We start from the raw sequence: 16,621 nt of genomic DNA, 5'->3' as shown, positions 1-16,621 counted from the left end.
AGGTTATATTTGGGTTGAGGTCAGGGATTGGGTTAGGCTGCTAGACCCCCCCCCCCCCCCCCCCCCCCCGCCAATTTGGCTTATTTTGTGTGTTATTCATTTGACCTGACGTTAATGGATGGATGGATTTGTCAAAAAAAATAGATATATCTTTTTTTCCGGGGGCCACATCCCATCCCTAAATATTAGGAGCGTTCAAATATATTTGTTTTGTAAATTCAATCCCGCAATCGTAAAACGTCACATTATTAGCTCTCGAAACGCAAAAAGGTTAACTTCTTCATACACTTGAATTACAGTTAGAAAAAAAAAGTTCAACACAGCCTGCACAGCTACGAAGCTTTTACGACAAGCACTTATACCCTGCAACATATAATAAATAGAATTTACATCCTCTTTCTTATGGTAAATTTTAACCACCCTTGTTACTCTGGCACAGTTGCAGCAATGGAATATTCCTCAATGCTTGTGCACACACTTTTTTTTTTATTTTCTGCTGCGAGGGATGGCGGGGGGTTACATTTTTGCAAGAATCAAGCCAAACGTGACTTTTTATGCTTTAATCTTATTTGTGTGCATGTGCTGCTAATTCCCAACAAACAAAACCAACTCACACACACGTAGACGTGTGACGAGAGGCACCTTGGTGGGCTGGATGTGCAAGTGGAGGGGCTACCCATTCTCGTTGCTAATAAAAGGAGCTCCTCAGAAGCACCGCGAGCCAGAGTCATCATGATCAACTTATTCGCCTTCCTTGTGGAGAAACTCGCCCTCCTCTGCAAGCTCAAAGTGGTCGTTTTCGGCTCGGCGCATGCGTACGAGCGTGCCACCCAACCCCGGGGAGCCTCATCTCCACCCCCGCCTCCTCCGCTGCTCCGGCGGGGCGATCTCCTCGAAGTACCCCGCACGCTCTTCACCCACTTCGGCGTCTACCTGGGCGACGACCGGGTGGCGCACCTCATCCCGGACATCCTACCGGCGCTCACCGACGACCGGCGGCGTTTGGCCACGGTGGTGAGCAACGGGCGGCTGATCGCCGGATGCTTGTGCCGGCGCGCCACGGTGCGCGTGGACAGCCTGGAGGACTTCGCGTACGGCTCCCGGATCCTGGTCAACCGCGCGGAGGGAGCGGCGAAGGGGGCCATGGCGCTACCGGCGGAGGAGGTGGCCCGCCGGGCGGAGGCGCTGCTGGGCAACTTCCCGTACAGTCTGCTGTGGAACAACTGCGAGCACTTCGTCACCCATTGCAGATACGGACGAGCCGCCAGCCGACAGACCGAACAGGTAACGACAGGACGACCCCCCCCCTCCCCCCCACACACACACACACACACAGCGTCTTCGCGGATTTTTGGGTTCGATTTCTTTTCATCCATGATCTGCACTGCTTATCCTTCCACGGGTCGCGGGTGTGCTGGAGCCTCTCATCACACGTAGGCGGGGTGGGGGTGGGGGGTAGGGGGTTTACACCCCGAACTGGTTGTCAGCCAATCGCGGGGCACACGGAGACAACTTTTCATACTCACAATCACACAGTTTAGTGATCCATTAATCTGCCATGGATGTTTTTTGGATGTGGCAGGAAACCGGAGTACCCGGAGAAAACCCACATTGGCACGGGAGAACATGCAAACTCCACAGAAAGAGGCCCGGGGCCCGGAATCGAACCCTGCACCTCTGCATTGCAAACTTCAATTAGTTTTTTACCTGCTCAACACTTTGACTTGCAGTCTTTTCAGTCTTCGCTACGACAACTTCACAAAATTCTACCAAACAAGTCTGTAATAAACGGAAGTCAATAAATCCGTTAATGAAATCACAAACAATATTGCGGGGAATTGCAATTAGCAAATTTTTCAAAATCGTTCAACCCTACAAGGAACTACGTTGAAGTGAGTTGGGGCCCTTCTTGTGGCATCCTGCTGTTGAAATGAGGAGTATTCTAATTGTAAACAATCACCTGTGTGTTTCTTTGTTTGTTCCTTCCCTAGTTTTGCGAGTGCGTAAAATGGGTGATCAGAGATCGACGCAGCGTCCTGCTGACGGCAATTCTGGGAGTCATCTCCATGCTCTTGGGCGGCATGGCCACCTCAACTACATTACCCACAATTCTTATCCCCTTCACTCTCTGGATGGCCGGCTAATTCCTGTCGATTTTTAAGCCGTGTTTAGAGTTGTCCATGAAGCACCTTAGAATTGTCTCAGTTCCTTCCCATTTTTCCCTCTAATGACAATAACTGGATTATTTCATTGAAGTGTTTTTTTTTGTTTTCTTTTGTAAAAATGTGTAAATAATAAAAATGTTATTTTTATGGTTGTCAATTTGCGTGTGTGATTTGTCAACAAAAAAAAATGTGGTGTCGAACGAGTCTCGCTGCATTTTCAGAAACATGGCTGATGTTAAGACTTCAAATGACCTCAACGATTTTTTTCTCCTTTCGCATCATCAAACCTAATGGTTCCATTTTATCGTACATTTTTTTTTTCTCGCAATCGTCAAAGGCGATATTAGCGTCGGCAAACTTTGACAGCCCCATTTTTGAAAGTGTCACGTAAAGTCTTCAACAATCTTAACCCTTTCATGCACCCTGTAATCTGATAACTTGATAAACTGTCCACTGTCGTCGCCACTGGCCCTGAAAAGGTTAAAAAACGTATTTTAGTGAACCCAAAAAAGTAGTCTTCATTCAACTTCAAGTAAATGTTTTGAAACCTTACTGGATGACTCAAAGCTGCTGAATCATGATGGCAGGCGTTCAACAACCAAAGCGGTTTATCAATTGGCCAACTAATGTCGACCTTTTCCCAATGAGGATTTGTTCCTAATGACTTAAAACCTGGAAAAATAGTCCCACCAAACCCTCCCCCCCCCCAAAAAAAAAAACAAGTTAATGCACATTGTTTTAGTTTTTGTGAACTTCAAAGACAATTTTGTAAAAATAATTTAGGTTTGAATAAACGTAACACGTGTTATAGAAAACTTGATTGACATTTTCAAATCTTTGATGAACTTTCGGTACTTTTCATAAAACATTTCATAAAAACAATGTTCGTGTTTAGGTAAGCTACAAAAAAAAATTGTCTTTAGAAAATTTACCTTATCTTGGTCTTTAATAAACATCATGTGCATCATTTCGTAAACTTCAAAGTCTTTCATTTTCAACAACCCGAATATACGTACGTATTTTTGGAAACAGTCACCAGTCTCGGACAAATCTAACGGATGTTTTTGGATGCAAAAAAACCCCAAAACAGTTTCATCTTCACAAAACACCGTACTAGTTTTCCTAAATATCAAAATTGTCCTCAAGAAACTTCATGTTCGCTTTCCGGAAGACCGACTGAAAACGATTGTTTTCAACAAATCTAAAATACGGATTTTTGTATTCCTGACTGACAGTCAAGAGTTTTAGACAACTCAGTGGGCCATTTCATCTTCAAAAAAAATTCAATATCATCAGCCTCTTAAAACAAAGTCAAATTTTGACCGTTGAAATGTTTTTGCTTTCTGCTACGATCGTCTCCATCCTCAGGTCAATGGATGATTCAATTTTACCCTTGAAATGAAGTTTTTAATCAAAACGATGCTATCAGTATTTGGTTCTGTTTTTTTGTGTGTTTTCTGGAGAAGATTATTTGAGGAAAGTGATATCACATCCAAGACAAAACAGGCATCTATTTCAGAACGTATCCATTTTCGTAAACAAAGTGTCATTTTCGCTTCATATGCCTTGACTTGTTTTTCTTTTCACAAACATCAAAGACAAATTCCACTTGAATCACGTCAACATCGTTGACAATTTTCAAACATCGCATGACTCAAAGATGTTTTTTCCCCCCCACATTTATTCAGAAGCAATTGCGGATGCCTTTCGAGTGCTGACTAATGCTGAGACGAGTCGCCCGGCAAAAGCGGTTTATTTGCCCGGCTGCCTCACATCGCCCCCTTTTTTTTTTTCCCCAAATGAGGATTTGCGCCTGACGCGGACCCTCAACCTTAATTCCCTGCAAATGAATCCCCCAATTTCACATTCCAGACCGGCCACGGAGTTCTTAGAGAAAGCGCCTTTCTTTCCAGTCGCGCTGGGATGTCGGCCAATCGCTAATCCCGACCCAACCCAACTCACCACCCGATAAAAGCGCCCAGGTGTGGGCTTGGCTCTCACATGCGCACGATGTTCCTCTACCAGCTCCTCAGCTTCTTCTTTGCCACCTCCAAGAAGGAGGAGGAGGAGGAGGAGCGCGGCTCAGGCTACGACCTGTCCCAGTACAAGAGGGGCGACCTCCTGGAGGTACCCCGGACCCTCTTCACGCATTTTGGCATCTACCTGGGCGACGGCCGGGTGGCCCACCTCATCCCGGACATTCTGCCGGTCGTCACGGGCAACAAGGCAGCCGTGGCCAAGATGGTGACCAACAACCGCTTGCTTCTGGGCGTGGTGGCCAAAGCGGCCAGCGTGCGAGTGGATTCGCTGCGCGACTTTGCTTACGGCTCCCCGGTGCTGGTGAACCGCATGGACGGCGTGTGCAAGCAGCCGCCGCTGGATGCCGACGAGGTGGCCAGGAGAGCCGAGAAGCTGCTGGGGGCGGTCGCCTACAGCCTGCTGTGGTATAACTGCGAGCACTACGTCATGTACTGCAGATACGGCATGGCCATCAGCTACCAGACGTACCAGGTACACGCCGACGCGAGCGAGGCCTGGATTGTCTCTTTCCGGATACAACAAAAGGTCATTGACCCTACAGTGGTCAGCATAATTTGGAATGGGTCAGAATAGTTTGTTTTTAATTCATCGTAACAGTTTAAATTAATTCGTTTTCATTCATTTTTAGAACAGGTTCGTTCGTTTTCATTCAGTATTTTTACATGCTTTGTTTCAGTTTGGGTTTTATTTGCTTTGGTATTAGTTTTGGTTTTATGTATTTTGGGGGGATATAAATATGTATATAAAAGAAATAAAAATGGTTTTCAATATTCAATAAAACTAACATACATTTTTGTAAACGGTGAAGAGAAATGAGCCTTTTATAACTCAGCGCCCGATTTTTTATAAATCAAGAGAACTTTCTTTTCTGCACTTCGACTTTCACATTTTCATGAACCTGAAACAGTTTTTCCCGTAAACACTGAAGATAATTTGGTTTCAAACTAATTTTTGGAATGGGATAAAGCGTTCTTTTTCAAAACCAAACAATTTAGAGCGAACAGGCTCATGTTTATAGACTCACTTGACTTATGAAGATTTTCTTGTTCCACAGCATTTGCCAATTGTTGTGTTGTTGCTTTGGGGAAAAGATGAAGGCTAAAAGTCCACTCTCACTTTAAATCCGTTGATGACTCGCGCACAGGGTGTGAAACAGTGATTATTGGGAGTCGACCTGCACCTAAAACTAACATGTGTGACTGTTGCTTGCATTGTTTTTTTTTCTCCTCCACAGTTCTGCACGACGGTGCGGAAGATTGTGTGCAGTCGCACCAGCTCATACGTTACAGCCTTGTGCGGCGCAGTTGTCCTGCTTTACCTCGGCTGTGCCACCCCCATCACCATTTTGGCCACACTGCTGCTGTCTTTCACCATCTGGATGGCAGCCTAGACAGGCCTGAGCCCCCCCCCCTCCCCACCCCCCCACCCAAAAAAACTCTTTAAAAAGCACTGGATGGATTTCACAACCCAGTCCCCGAAAAAAATACTCTGCACCCTTTGTACAGTTGGAAAAAAAAAATCATATACTACATGAATGCATATTATAGATACATGTAGACACATATGCATCCATAGAGATAAAAACATCACCATTTCTTAAATAAAATGTAAATATTGCACCAGTGATTAAAATAGAAATCTATTTTTTATTTGACACTATATGTGCAACACTATTTTTGCTAAATATGAATGTGTTTTTTTTTTAAAATATTTACATGAATCAAGATATACACAGAAACGAAATCTCTTGTTTTTATACAGTATGGACTACAAAAAGCCTAATGTTGGTGTTTGGCGCCCTCTGTCGCTTCATTTTTGAAATGGTTGTACATTTGCTGTCAATGCTCCAAGTCGTTTTACACGTTTTTGTTACTTTATTTTCTTATTTGAATGTGACAAATTGTCCAAATAAAAAGACAGGGGTTAGAGTACCACCTGCTGGTTTAGCGTCTTCCTGATAGGCTGAAGTTGCATTTCATTGATTTTTTTTTTAACTTTTGCTCAAGTTAGAAAACAAAAGGAAACCAATATCAAGAAAAATATACGAGAACCACTTACCTTCATTTGGGGTTAATCAGAGGATGAAAATTATTTTTATAATGGCCAGTCGTTTTACGGAGGGCATACTTGCATACTGCCAATCCTAAATTTTTAGAGGACAGAGCAACAAAATTAGCATCCTGCACATTTCAATTTCAGTTTAGCAAACAACAAACTGTATAATTTGAAAAAGACAATTTTTATTTTACACAAAGATAAGCAAAGAAAAAAAAATGTACCAAGCGGGACAAAGGTTTCAAGTAAACAATTGTTCCACACAATCTTCACATCTCACATTTGTCACATAACCAAGGTGAAGTCTGCCTACATTTGCCACAGATAAATTTGCCACAGGCTTCACAACGCCGAGTACTTCTGCTTTTATTGCAGTGTAAGCGTGCCGAGCACTTCGTCTTTTTTTTTATCTGCTGACTCTCAACTTTCATCTCACGGCTCGGCTGTTTACGCTCTTCCGCTTGTTGTTTTTCCTGCATCAGTCTCCTTTTGAGCTCCTCTGAAAGATCCAGCATGAACAATCGGCGACTTTCTTTTGACCCTGTACATGCTGTGTACAAAACATGTGCATTTGTGGCAGCCAAGTCAAGGAGGTTATAAAACACAGCCATCGGCCATCTCCTTGTACCTGCACGCACAGAGTAATTGCGCAATTTCTGGTCAACTCATTTACACCCTTTGACGTATAAATACGTCAATTAGCTCATTGCCGCTGCCTCCCAATGACGCGAAAATACGTCAATCACGTTTTTTCATGGGGGAGGGTGCAAAAGAGTCCGATGCAACTTCTCACCAAAGGATTACGTCTCGTAGATGTGGGGAAAATATGCGCCGTAAATGTGCTGACTTGCGTGTCGCCATAGGTTTTCAAAAAACAAACAAAAAACAGGGCACATTTGGTCCGCTCGGCTCTGCTAAAACCACGAGTGTTCAATTCATATTCCATTTCATGTCAAATTGGATGCTGTGCGAGAGCGTGTTTGAGAGATGTTGAAATGTAAGTGTGTATATAGCAACAATAAAAAAAATAGAAAAATAAAAGTGTGGTAATGGTACATACTTCTATAAATTACAGATTGTCCAACCAGAAGCCAAAAGATGATGACTCCTTGCTTTGGTGGTGCAAAGAAAGGTAAATAAAAGTATTCCACCTCACTCTGCAGCAATATATATTTGCAACTTTTACGTTTCCATCATTTATAGGTCGTGCATCTGGACGTGGTGGGGATGAATCGATGTGGCGACAAACTGGATGGAAGCCAAAAACCATCCTCTTCACAGCTGCACTTGTGTTCATTCAATTTGCACGTTTGTTCATAGTCCGATAGTTTTGTCCTGTGCATATAAATTATTTTGCGATAAAAAACATTTTTTGTAATGTTGTTTTGTCGGAGGAACACATTATTGAGGTATTTGAGCTGTCACAAAAGCAAAAAATAGTGTCAAACTTGAAATGCATGCTTTTACAAAAAGCTCATTTTCTCTGGATTTCTGAAGAAAATCGGCCTTTTCCATAAAGCTTAGCAATTTTCTAATGCCGATTGCCAATGAACGGAGAAAGATAGAAACAAACTTTTTTTTCTGCTGAAAGAAGAGAGTCTCACCTTTCTTTTGACCGGTTGCATGTTTATATAGCCATAGAACAGAAAATTCTGTGGGCCTTGCAAATCAGTCAAAATTCAGTAAAATGGGAGGGATTGAGGGGGTTGCTCCAGTGAAAAAGGGGGCTATTCAATGAGTTATGTCAACATTTGAGATTGTGCGGGACAGCTGTGTCTTTGTCAGTGGGTAAGTACCCACTCGTTGATGGGTACTTAAGAATACAATGGAAAGTAATTAGGGGCGTGACACATAAGGGGTGTTCACAAGGCAACTTTTAGTCCGGTGTAGCACCGGGGCTGCCCCCCCCCAGAGTGTTCACACGTACAAAGTTACACCGGTGTAGCCCCTGAAAACATAGCAAATTTAATCCTGCTCAAGGAGGTGGTTTAAAAATTTGCTCCGGAGTAAATGCTCGTTTGCGGGGCAGCACCGATGTAAAACGGCACGTGTGAACGCTACAACAGGGGTAGACTCGCTACGCATGAGAAGAGTTGATTACATACGGGTAGAATGCGTTGCTTTCGTGCTCTGTTGTACTTCCGTCATTTTTCCTTTTGTAGGAGACTGGACTGTCTCGGAGTTGTTTGTGTAGTTTGTTCCTCTGTTGTGTGTTCCCCCGCCCCATAGAATTTATTTTGTGATTTCCTCTCTTGATTTGGCGCATTATGTTTGCTTTTCTGAGTGTCATTGAAGTCATCGTTGATTTACGTTTTCGGGGGCGGTCATTGAACGCCTCTCGAGCAGAAGGCACCGAGACCGAAAAGGAGAAGGACGTGCCTGTAGTTGCTTGAGTTCAACAAATTAATAAAGTGTATGTTTTAAAGAGAACCAACACGACTGCTCTTTGATTTATTTCCGTATTAATACTATCGTATTGCACGGCCGCAGAAACTGCCGTGTGCACGCAAGTGGGGCTGCACCGGGGTAAACACGCTTCTCTTTAGTCAGCAGCTTTTTACATGTGAACGCTCCACAAAATTTGCACCGATGTAAGCTATATCGGAACAAAATACGTCGGTGCAGCACCGATGCAAATGTGTGCCGTGTGAACACCCCTTAAATGTCAAGTGATGTCACACTTCCGGGTTTGCCGCGCGTCAGGATCTCGCTTCGGAAAAAAAACATGGCTTTGTCGAATGTAAGAAATAGAAATTATATGTTTTCATGCTTTGCTTTATTTAATATATTGATTTTCATGACTTTATTTGTGACATACAAATATTTCGTTTGGGATTTTCTGAAATTACTCGACGTTTCAATGACGGCGGGTGGGCGCCGACTCCCACGTCACACGAGTTTTGACCAAATGTCGGTGACGTGACTGGGCTTCAAAGAGCCTTGAACCTGGCTCAGCCGAGCGGCGCGGCATAAAAGCGAGACACGAAACCCCGCAGGGATTGATGGAGGCGAGGCTTCAAGCTTATCGACGTGCAGGTGGACCCGCTGACCCCTTTTCTAACATTTAATGTGCCTTATCTAGCTTGTATTTCTGACTCGGCGGCCACGGAATCAGCCATAGGCTTGTTCATGATCTTTTTTTCCTCCCCTTCTTAGTAAGCAAGTCACAGAGTTCAGCTCATTTTCCCACATGTACGTTATTCATTTCATATTTGTGTTTGTTTGTGGTTTTGCTACCGAAGCGCCAGGCCTCCAAGGATGCCAGGCTGCAACCTCTCCCACAGTTAGGGCGGTGTGAAAGGATGCCGCCCAAAATAAAATGATGGATGTTCTTGTTTACTGGCAAAATGTGACACGGCGAGGTGGCAAGATGCCAAAACGGCGAGCTGTGAAGTCACACTTCTCGCACCACAAAATGGCACCTCAAAAGCGGTCAAACGACCGACGCAATGTACACAAAATACATTTATCGGTTGTTTATCCATTGTAAGAATGATGACGAATAGTCAATTATCATGTAGTATCGATTGCAAAAACAAAGCAGTTATTCATTTCGCTGTACAACGATTATAATTATTCTATTACGATGTTTAAAGAATCTTATTGGTGTTTTTATTGGTGGTGACTTATTCTTCACGTGACTTGACGGAAGCGGTAAATAGTCAAAGGAGGACATGCTCAGCTAATCAGATGGCCGCCATGTTGGGACGCCTCCAGATTTGCCCTCCTCGCTCTCCCGACACCCTTGTGGACTTTGAGGAGGGTTTTTGATTACCTCGTTAGCATTCATGAGAAAAGGCTCGAGATTAACGGAGACGTAAACATGCGCTTTAAAGCGGGTTTTTTTTTCTTTAATTAAATCGCATTTTAATTGCTGGACTGTATAAATAAACGTGCTCATTAGGAACCTTTCAAAGATGACTACAAGCCTACTCATTAATGTTGCATCATGCAATCTTGGGAAAAGACATCATTACATTTTAAAGCGGGATCCTCGTATACGTGTGTGTGTGTATATGTTTGTGTACGTGTGTGTGTGTGTGTGTGTGTGTATATAAAAAATATGTATGCAGCAAAATAGTCAAGCATCTTTTGGGTACAATGGCCTACAAAATTGTCATGAGCCACCAGACGCTTGATCAATAATGTGCTTGAATAAGGTGTGTAATCATGTGAAAACTTACAAGCCACATGCGTTGCCGTGATGGGGGTCTTTATCAATGCCAGCCATTTTCAGACCCCCCCTCCTTTTTTTTTTTTTTTTTTTTTTAAAATAACCCCAACTCTCGAAAAAAAAATATATGAATGGGATTTAATGTGAGGAGTCTGAAAAAAACCCATCTAAATGCGTCTTTGGGAGCGGAGGGATGGCAGAGATCAATAATCAATTGCCCGTCTGCCTCATCATGTTCTCTTTGATCGATAGATATCAATTATCGCTCAGCACGGACAGGGACCATTACTCCTACACAGTGTGGCACGGCGGGTACACACTGTGACTATTTGTCAGAAAGTCAAATTATCCATCACAGACCTTTAATTTGTCCGCCATGCTGACAGAAAACATTTTTTATTTTTCTTCAAATGCAACTTAAAAAAAAAAAAAAGCACTATTTGGTTGTTCATGTTCGTTCCATGTGCACAGGATGTTAAAGACGAGGGAGAACAAAAACCTCAAGCTGAAACGCGTAAGGTCGTGAACGAGTGAATGAATGAAAACAGCAAGTATGAATGCATGAGGGAAAGGACGGATGCATAATGGCTGAATGAATTATTGAAGTCAGGAAGAATGGAGGCGTGTAAATGAATGAATGAATGCATTGACAGATACAAGTTGAAATGACGCAAACATGGCTGATTGAATAAATGGGTAGAAGTGTGTCAGTGCGGGAGTGAATGAATGAATGAGTGAAAATCGATGGATGGGTAGATGACGGAATGAATTACTTAAGTAACGAAGGGAGGGAAAACCAAATGAATGATAGGATGAATCCATGAATAAATGAATGGCATAACCGAGGGCTGAATGAATGGATGGGTGTAAGAATGAATGAAATGATGAATGAATGGATGGATGAATACGCAACAGACGCATCAATGCAAATGGAAGCATGTCATCCTTAATTTATATGATCGCCGGTGGATGATGGTTGACAAATGAATGGATTGTAGTGGAAGTAGCCGAAAGAGTTAAAAAAAAAAAAAAAATCTAAATTGTTAAATAATAACATTGAGAAATATTTATTACATTCTCAAAACAATTGAATGAAACGGTGTGCTTTTAAAAAAAAATCTTTGATTCATTTTCTTTTACTCATTCTGAGATTTTTGATTCTCTCTTGTTCCCATTCCAGTAAGTGCTCTTCTACAATGAAATGAGAAGCTGCAAAATTATAACAGTACCCCCCCCGCCAAAAAGACACGTAACCAGCACGCAATTATCATAATTAAATATGATGAGTGTGGATCCAAATAAATCATGCAAAATACGAAACGTTGGTAATGGGCGATCATGTAACCACCTGACCTGCAACGTGCAGCATCCTGTGCGCTGGCAGCGGCGGTGGTGGTCGGGGGGGGTGGGCTGAGACATGCAGCGGGGAAATCGCCACATTTTCACACGGCTTCTGAGTGGAGACGAAGCTCGCATCCTCTTTCAGCCTCCTCGTCTTCATCATCGCAACCTGCGCAAGGACTTGGACCGCAAAAAGACTTAACGTCAACTTCTTCTTGCGAACTGAGGTGAGACTTAGACACTTATTATATTTATTTATTTATTTTAATCTTAGAGTGGACATTACAGGTCCCTGTCTTATTGACATCATGTATGTCTGGAAAATGATACAATTCAACCCTGCCTGAAATCCTCGTGGGTACTTTTCAAAAAGAAGATCCCAGGAAGCTTTTAAAGGCAGCGTGAAAGGGGTTACCGCTGGTGACGGTGACGTGTGCGCAGCGACACATGGCTCATTGATTTCGGGAATACTCGACTGTATATTCTCACTCTAGCAAAGGTCCTACATCCAAATCAGCCCCAAAGCCACCATTTAAGATTTAAGCTAAAAAAAACAAACAAAAAAAAAAACTTAAAAAAACTCGGTACCTTTCACACACAGCATTGTCCGGGGAAAAAGCAGGAACATGTGGAAGAGGGCAACGGCTGTCAGCAGCGCCATGCAATTGATTCTCGCGTTGCGTTTTGGAGGTCTTGTGTTCAAATCCTGTGCTCAGTCCTCATTTCCATTGATCAGCTCTTCACGCCCCCTTTCACACGGAGTCGCACCGTAATGGGTTCATTAGAGACATAAAAATCGTGGAGAGATGCCGTTTTTTTTTTTCCGCCTCTGCCAGGTGATTTGCGCAGCCGTGAAAAAGCGTTGGCGGGCAGTGAGAAAGCGGCGGTGCTGGTGAAAAATTGGGATGGAGGAATTCCTGAAATTGGTGGGAGTTGAAACTTGTCCCAAAGTAGCTTTAAACCCGACACAGCTGTAAAGTGCGCATCACGGATTGGAGCGGTCGACCTCTTCTCTTCATCTGTGGTCAAATTCTCTCCCACTGAGCTGTGCCCCACTCGCTTGGGATGTCGTTTGTGTTCCAGCTATGTGGTGGCCATCGGGAAGTTCGGGTAAACTCCCGCAAGGTTGGTCCATCCCAGGCCGAAATGGCGGCACGCAGCCGAGGGCTGCGGCGAACCAGCATTGCGTATTGGTCCCTTTCAAACAAAAGAAATGGGCAAAGAGCCGAGCGGCAGCCTGAAACGCGTCTGCGGCGAGGCGTTTCGAGCACCTCTAACGGTGTTTACGTTTTGCATTTGCACAAAAGTGTTGCAGTCAAATGGAAAAATGTGGTGAAGATGTCAAGCATCCGTTGGTTCCGCAGAGCTGGCCGATGGGGTCGCGGCAACATGGACGCCGCCAACGCAAGCCAAGCGCAGCGGTCGTCAGCAAGCCAGCCCTCCGCTAACAGGATGGCGCCCACCTGGGATGAAGTGGTCTACCCGGGCCTGGTGGACAGCACCCGTCTGCCAGCCGTGCGCGTGGCGCTCATCCTGGCGTACGGCACCATCATCACCTTGGGCGTGGCGGGCAACGCCCTGGTGATCCACGTGGTGTTCCGCTTCCGCCGCCTGCGGACCGTCACGAACTTCTTCATCGCCAATCTGGCTCTGGCTGACCTCCTGGTGGCCTCCCTGTGCTTGCCGTTCACGCTGGTGTACACCCTGCATGGCGAGTGGGCGTTCGGCCGGGTGCTGTGCTTCGTCTTGCCCTGCGCTCAGGGCGCCGCCGTTCACGTGTCGACGATCACGCTCAACGTCATCGCCGTGGACCGCCTCCGCAGCGTGGCGCGCCGCCCGGACGGGGCGCCGCGCATGTCCCGGTGGGCGTGCGCTGCCGTGGTGGCGATCACCTGGGTGGTCAGTGCGCTCCTCGCCAGCCCGCTGGCCATCTTCCGCGAGTACGCCATCTTCCACTTGGCTCCCGGCGAGTCCATCCGGGTGTGTGCCGAGAAATGGCCCGAGGAGGGCGGCAGCACCCCCTACAGCCTGGCCATGATGCTGCTGCAGTACAGCCTGCCCTTGGCTGTCAACATGGGGGCCTACACGTGCATCTGGAGTAAGGTGAGATGTTTTTGTTTTTTTTGTTCTTCCGCATCTGTAAGAATAAGACTCCATGGCCGTGTCTCTACCTGTCTGGCATCCATTAAATAATGCAACTATGTAAATGCAAATATGTAGTCTTCTGTTTGTACAATATGGCGAGCGTTAAAGACAAAAAGGACCAGTGAAAATTTGCTCGGAACTTTTCAATTGGTGCCATGACCCGGATCCTTCTTTTTTCCAATCACCTGTTTTTATGCTCCATGCCAAAGCCAAGTCAAATGCAACAATATTGCTTCGGCACCATCTTGGTGCCATGGGACCATGTTGAAGGGAGTAGAGGACCTTCATTTAGTTAGGCCAGTGGTTCTCAGTTTCCAACTCATAAAATATTGAGGTCTCCAAGTACAGTACTATCAGAATGTCTTTTCTTTCTACCGTCTTTATTACCGATTTGCTTTACTGTTTGTTGTATGTGTTAAATTGCTCCATGTACAGCACTTTGTATGCAGCGATGGCTGTTTGAAACTGCTCTATAAATACAGTTGAGTTGAGTTGAGAATGACCAACATTAAAATACAGAAGCCAAGGCTTTTTAGTCCTAAAAAGTACAATTACTAAATTGAGGTTGTAAATGTTAATATTTAATTCAGTGATTCTTTCGCACACGAATGAAAGCCCAAGTACCACGAGATGAGTTTAGGCTATAACCTTGTCTAATTGAAACAAAAAATAATATATTGCTATGTTGCCACCTTGTGGCATCTAGGAAATTACATACCAAAATTTGTTGAAAAATAAACAAACACACACACACACACACACACACACACACACACACACACACACACACACACACACAATATTTGGTTTCGTTTCAATTCTAGCTCTCTGTTAACAACAGCACCTTTATGAATTTCTCTCAATTACCTGGAGCCAGATGAACGCCAGCCGCCTGTCGCGCACCCACCGCCGCCGTCGCAAGACCACCAAGATGCTGGTGATGGTGGTGGCCGTCTTCGCCGTCAGCTGGCTGCCACTGCACGCCTTCCAGCTGGCCGTGGACATCGACAGCCGCGTGGTCTACATGGACGACTTCAAGCTGCTCTTCAGCGCCTTCCACGTGGTGGCCATGTGTTCCACCTTCGTCAACCCCATCCTCTACGGCTGGATGAACAGCAACTACAGGAGCGCCTTCTTGGATGTCTGCAGATGCTACCGGCCCTTTAACGTCCATAAAAAGATGAAAACGATGGCCTCCGCCCCAGTTTACAAGTCCAGCAAGTTCTAAGTCACACTTCCCATTTCAAATTGTTGCTCGGGTGAGGAGTGGGACTGTGATTGCCGTTTTATTGTCCGTCTCCGTGTTGCTGAACCGTTTGTGTTCAGTCCGTCGCTCACAGACTTGAAGCACCGCAAAAACAGATGCTGATTAGCGTGAGGCTAGCGGGGGGCCTTTCTTGAAGCAGATGTTTGGCTGTTTTAAATACACCGGGTGTATTTCTCTTTGTTTGGTTTGACAGTTCACTACAACGAGGAGTGGCGTCGTACTGTTACGACAGTATTGCCAAATTGCTGACTTGTTGTCCCTCTGCAGGCGCGACTGGCTGTATTAGAGCAACAGAAATGCATATGAAATGGAGTCTAATCTATTTTACATGGTCACCAAAGTCCAAGTTGCAATTACAGTGGTCGTACATACTCTTGAATGACTTCACTCTGTCAGATCCCGACTGGTTTTGAATGACTTCCGGAGGAAGGCTTTCCGGTTGTCTTCAGGTGCTACTGGCCCTTTAAGAGCGACAAAAACACCAATAAAAAAAGTCTCTACCCAATAGACAAGTCCATCAAAGTTTACGTTGGATTTTTTTTGAAGATTTTGTACTCTACAAGTATCCTCTATTCGCTAAGCACCCGACTAGTTTTGGATAACTACATGCGCACCTTTCGGTCGATTGTCGTAGTTTTAGCAGCCCTTGAAGAAGAATGACACAGGCAGCTCAAGAGAAAACGAAAGAGCGTTTTCAAACTTCATTCGGTGTCCCCACCACACGTCGTCGCCAAGAACGCCATTGCTTTTGAATGAGCTCCAAATATCGGGGATTTTCTCATTTCACTGTTGTGAATAAAAAGCAAGTCAAGAGTAATCAGACTGTCGTGTTTCTTCTGCATCAAAAAGCGAGGCTGATGATTTGACATGCTGCCGAACACTCTTAACTCACATAAGCATTGGTGGTTCAGTGGTAGAATTCTCGCCTGCCACGCGGGAGGCCCGGGTTCGATTCCCGGCCAATGCAACTTGCTTTTGCGAATTTCTCCATTGTGAGACAAATCAAGGTTTTCTTATTTTTTCATCTTAAAATACTTCATGGATTGAAAAAAAAAGTAAGAATGATAACTTTGATTAAATTACAGGCAAACCAGTTGCGCATTGATTTACATTCAATTTGTCTTGCGGTTTAAGCGGCGCTGCCTCGACGAGTTGCGTCAAAAATATTTGTTACGAATGCTTCTTAAAAGTGGAAAACTTTGAAAAAAAATGAATGTACACCTAATAAAGCGGAGCTTGGTAAGAGATAGTAGCCCAGATCATATTTGCTGTCCCTTCCTTTGTGGCGGGTTTATTTTGACCCATGTGTGTGCCTGGCAGAAGGACAAATGGGTTGTAAACACAAACCAAACAAACAAAAAATATAAGAAGCTTGTTGTGGTCAAAGGATAGAGGTCAAACGATGTAAAAAGACAATTCATTTGCTTTCATCAG

At 44.5% G+C, this 16,621-nt stretch overlaps 3 protein-coding genes, 1 long non-coding RNA gene and 1 other non-coding gene across 6 annotated transcripts; 4 read left to right on the top strand and 1 right to left on the bottom strand.

Moving 5' to 3' along the window:
* The first annotated feature begins 110 nt into the window (after window positions 1-110).
* On the top strand, window positions 111-2,312 carry LOC109511520 (lecithin retinol acyltransferase-like). The gene is made up of 2 exons (XM_019862681.1): window positions 111-1,284; window positions 1,992-2,312. Exons 1-2 carry the CDS (start codon window positions 733-735, stop codon window positions 2,142-2,144), a joined length of 705 nt encoding a protein of 234 aa, XP_019718240.1. The 5' UTR covers window positions 111-732; the 3' UTR covers window positions 2,145-2,312.
* A 328-nt stretch (window positions 2,313-2,640) lies between these two features.
* Window positions 2,641-5,616, top strand: LOC109511521 (lecithin retinol acyltransferase). The gene is made up of 2 exons (XM_019862682.1): window positions 2,641-4,676; window positions 5,440-5,616. Exons 1-2 carry the CDS (start codon window positions 4,167-4,169, stop codon window positions 5,593-5,595), a joined length of 666 nt encoding a protein of 221 aa, XP_019718241.1. The 5' UTR covers window positions 2,641-4,166; the 3' UTR covers window positions 5,596-5,616.
* Window positions 5,515-14,910, bottom strand: LOC109511523 (uncharacterized). Its single transcript, XR_002167341.1, has 3 exons — window positions 14,788-14,910; window positions 11,788-11,944; window positions 5,515-5,601 (listed from the first exon to the last, which is right to left on the bottom strand). It is a non-coding gene; the product is annotated as an uncharacterized LOC109511523 (long non-coding RNA).
* Window positions 11,911-15,976, top strand: npy2r (neuropeptide Y receptor Y2). Of its 2 annotated transcripts, XM_019862680.1 has the most exons (3): window positions 11,911-12,002; window positions 13,140-13,878; window positions 14,798-15,976. In XM_019862680.1, the coding sequence occupies exons 2-3, from the start codon at window positions 13,165-13,167 to the stop codon at window positions 15,146-15,148; spliced, it is 1,065 nt and encodes a 354-aa protein (XP_019718239.1). In that variant the 5' UTR covers window positions 11,911-12,002; window positions 13,140-13,164; the 3' UTR covers window positions 15,149-15,976. The 2 variants fall into 2 exon arrangements, with proteins under 2 accessions (XP_019718239.1, XP_019718238.1); XM_019862679.1 differs by lacking the exon at window positions 11,911-12,002 and having other exon boundaries at window positions 12,040-13,878.
* Window positions 15,977-16,083: 107 nt separating this feature from the next.
* Window positions 16,084-16,154, top strand: trnag-gcc (transfer RNA glycine (anticodon GCC)). Its single transcript has one exon. It is a non-coding gene; the product is annotated as a tRNA-Gly (tRNA).
* Window positions 16,155-16,621: the final 467 nt, after the last annotated feature.

The sequence above is a fragment of the Hippocampus comes genome, unplaced genomic scaffold (assembly GCF_001891065.2).
Source record: "Hippocampus comes isolate QL1 unplaced genomic scaffold, H_comes_QL1_v1.1 scaffold7, whole genome shotgun sequence".
In the NCBI taxonomy this organism is placed as follows: Eukaryota; Metazoa; Chordata; class Actinopteri; order Syngnathiformes; family Syngnathidae; genus Hippocampus; species Hippocampus comes.
The sequence above is the reverse complement of the archived record's forward strand: the minus strand, read 5'-3'. Positions and strand labels throughout refer to the sequence as shown.

What these genes read in the sequence shown, in the direction of transcription:
- LOC109511520 (XM_019862681.1), top strand. Translation starts at nt 733, where the DNA reads ATGATCAACTTATTCGCCTTCCTTGTGGAGAAACTCGCCCTCCTCTGC. An exon ending in CCAGCCGACAGACCGAACAG is followed by an intron (nt 1,285 to 1,991) that starts GTAACGACAGGA and finishes TTCCTTCCCTAG; the next exon opens with TTTTGCGAGTGCGTAAAATG.
- LOC109511521 (XM_019862682.1), top strand. Translation starts at nt 4,167, where the DNA reads ATGCGCACGATGTTCCTCTACCAGCTCCTCAGCTTCTTCTTTGCCACC. An exon ending in TCAGCTACCAGACGTACCAG is followed by an intron (nt 4,677 to 5,439) that starts GTACACGCCGAC and finishes TCTCCTCCACAG; the next exon opens with TTCTGCACGACGGTGCGGAA.
- npy2r (XM_019862679.1), top strand. Translation starts at nt 12,841, where the DNA reads ATGTCGTTTGTGTTCCAGCTATGTGGTGGCCATCGGGAAGTTCGGGTA. An exon ending in ACACGTGCATCTGGAGTAAG is followed by an intron (nt 13,879 to 14,797) that starts GTGAGATGTTTT and finishes ACCTGGAGCCAG; the next exon opens with ATGAACGCCAGCCGCCTGTC.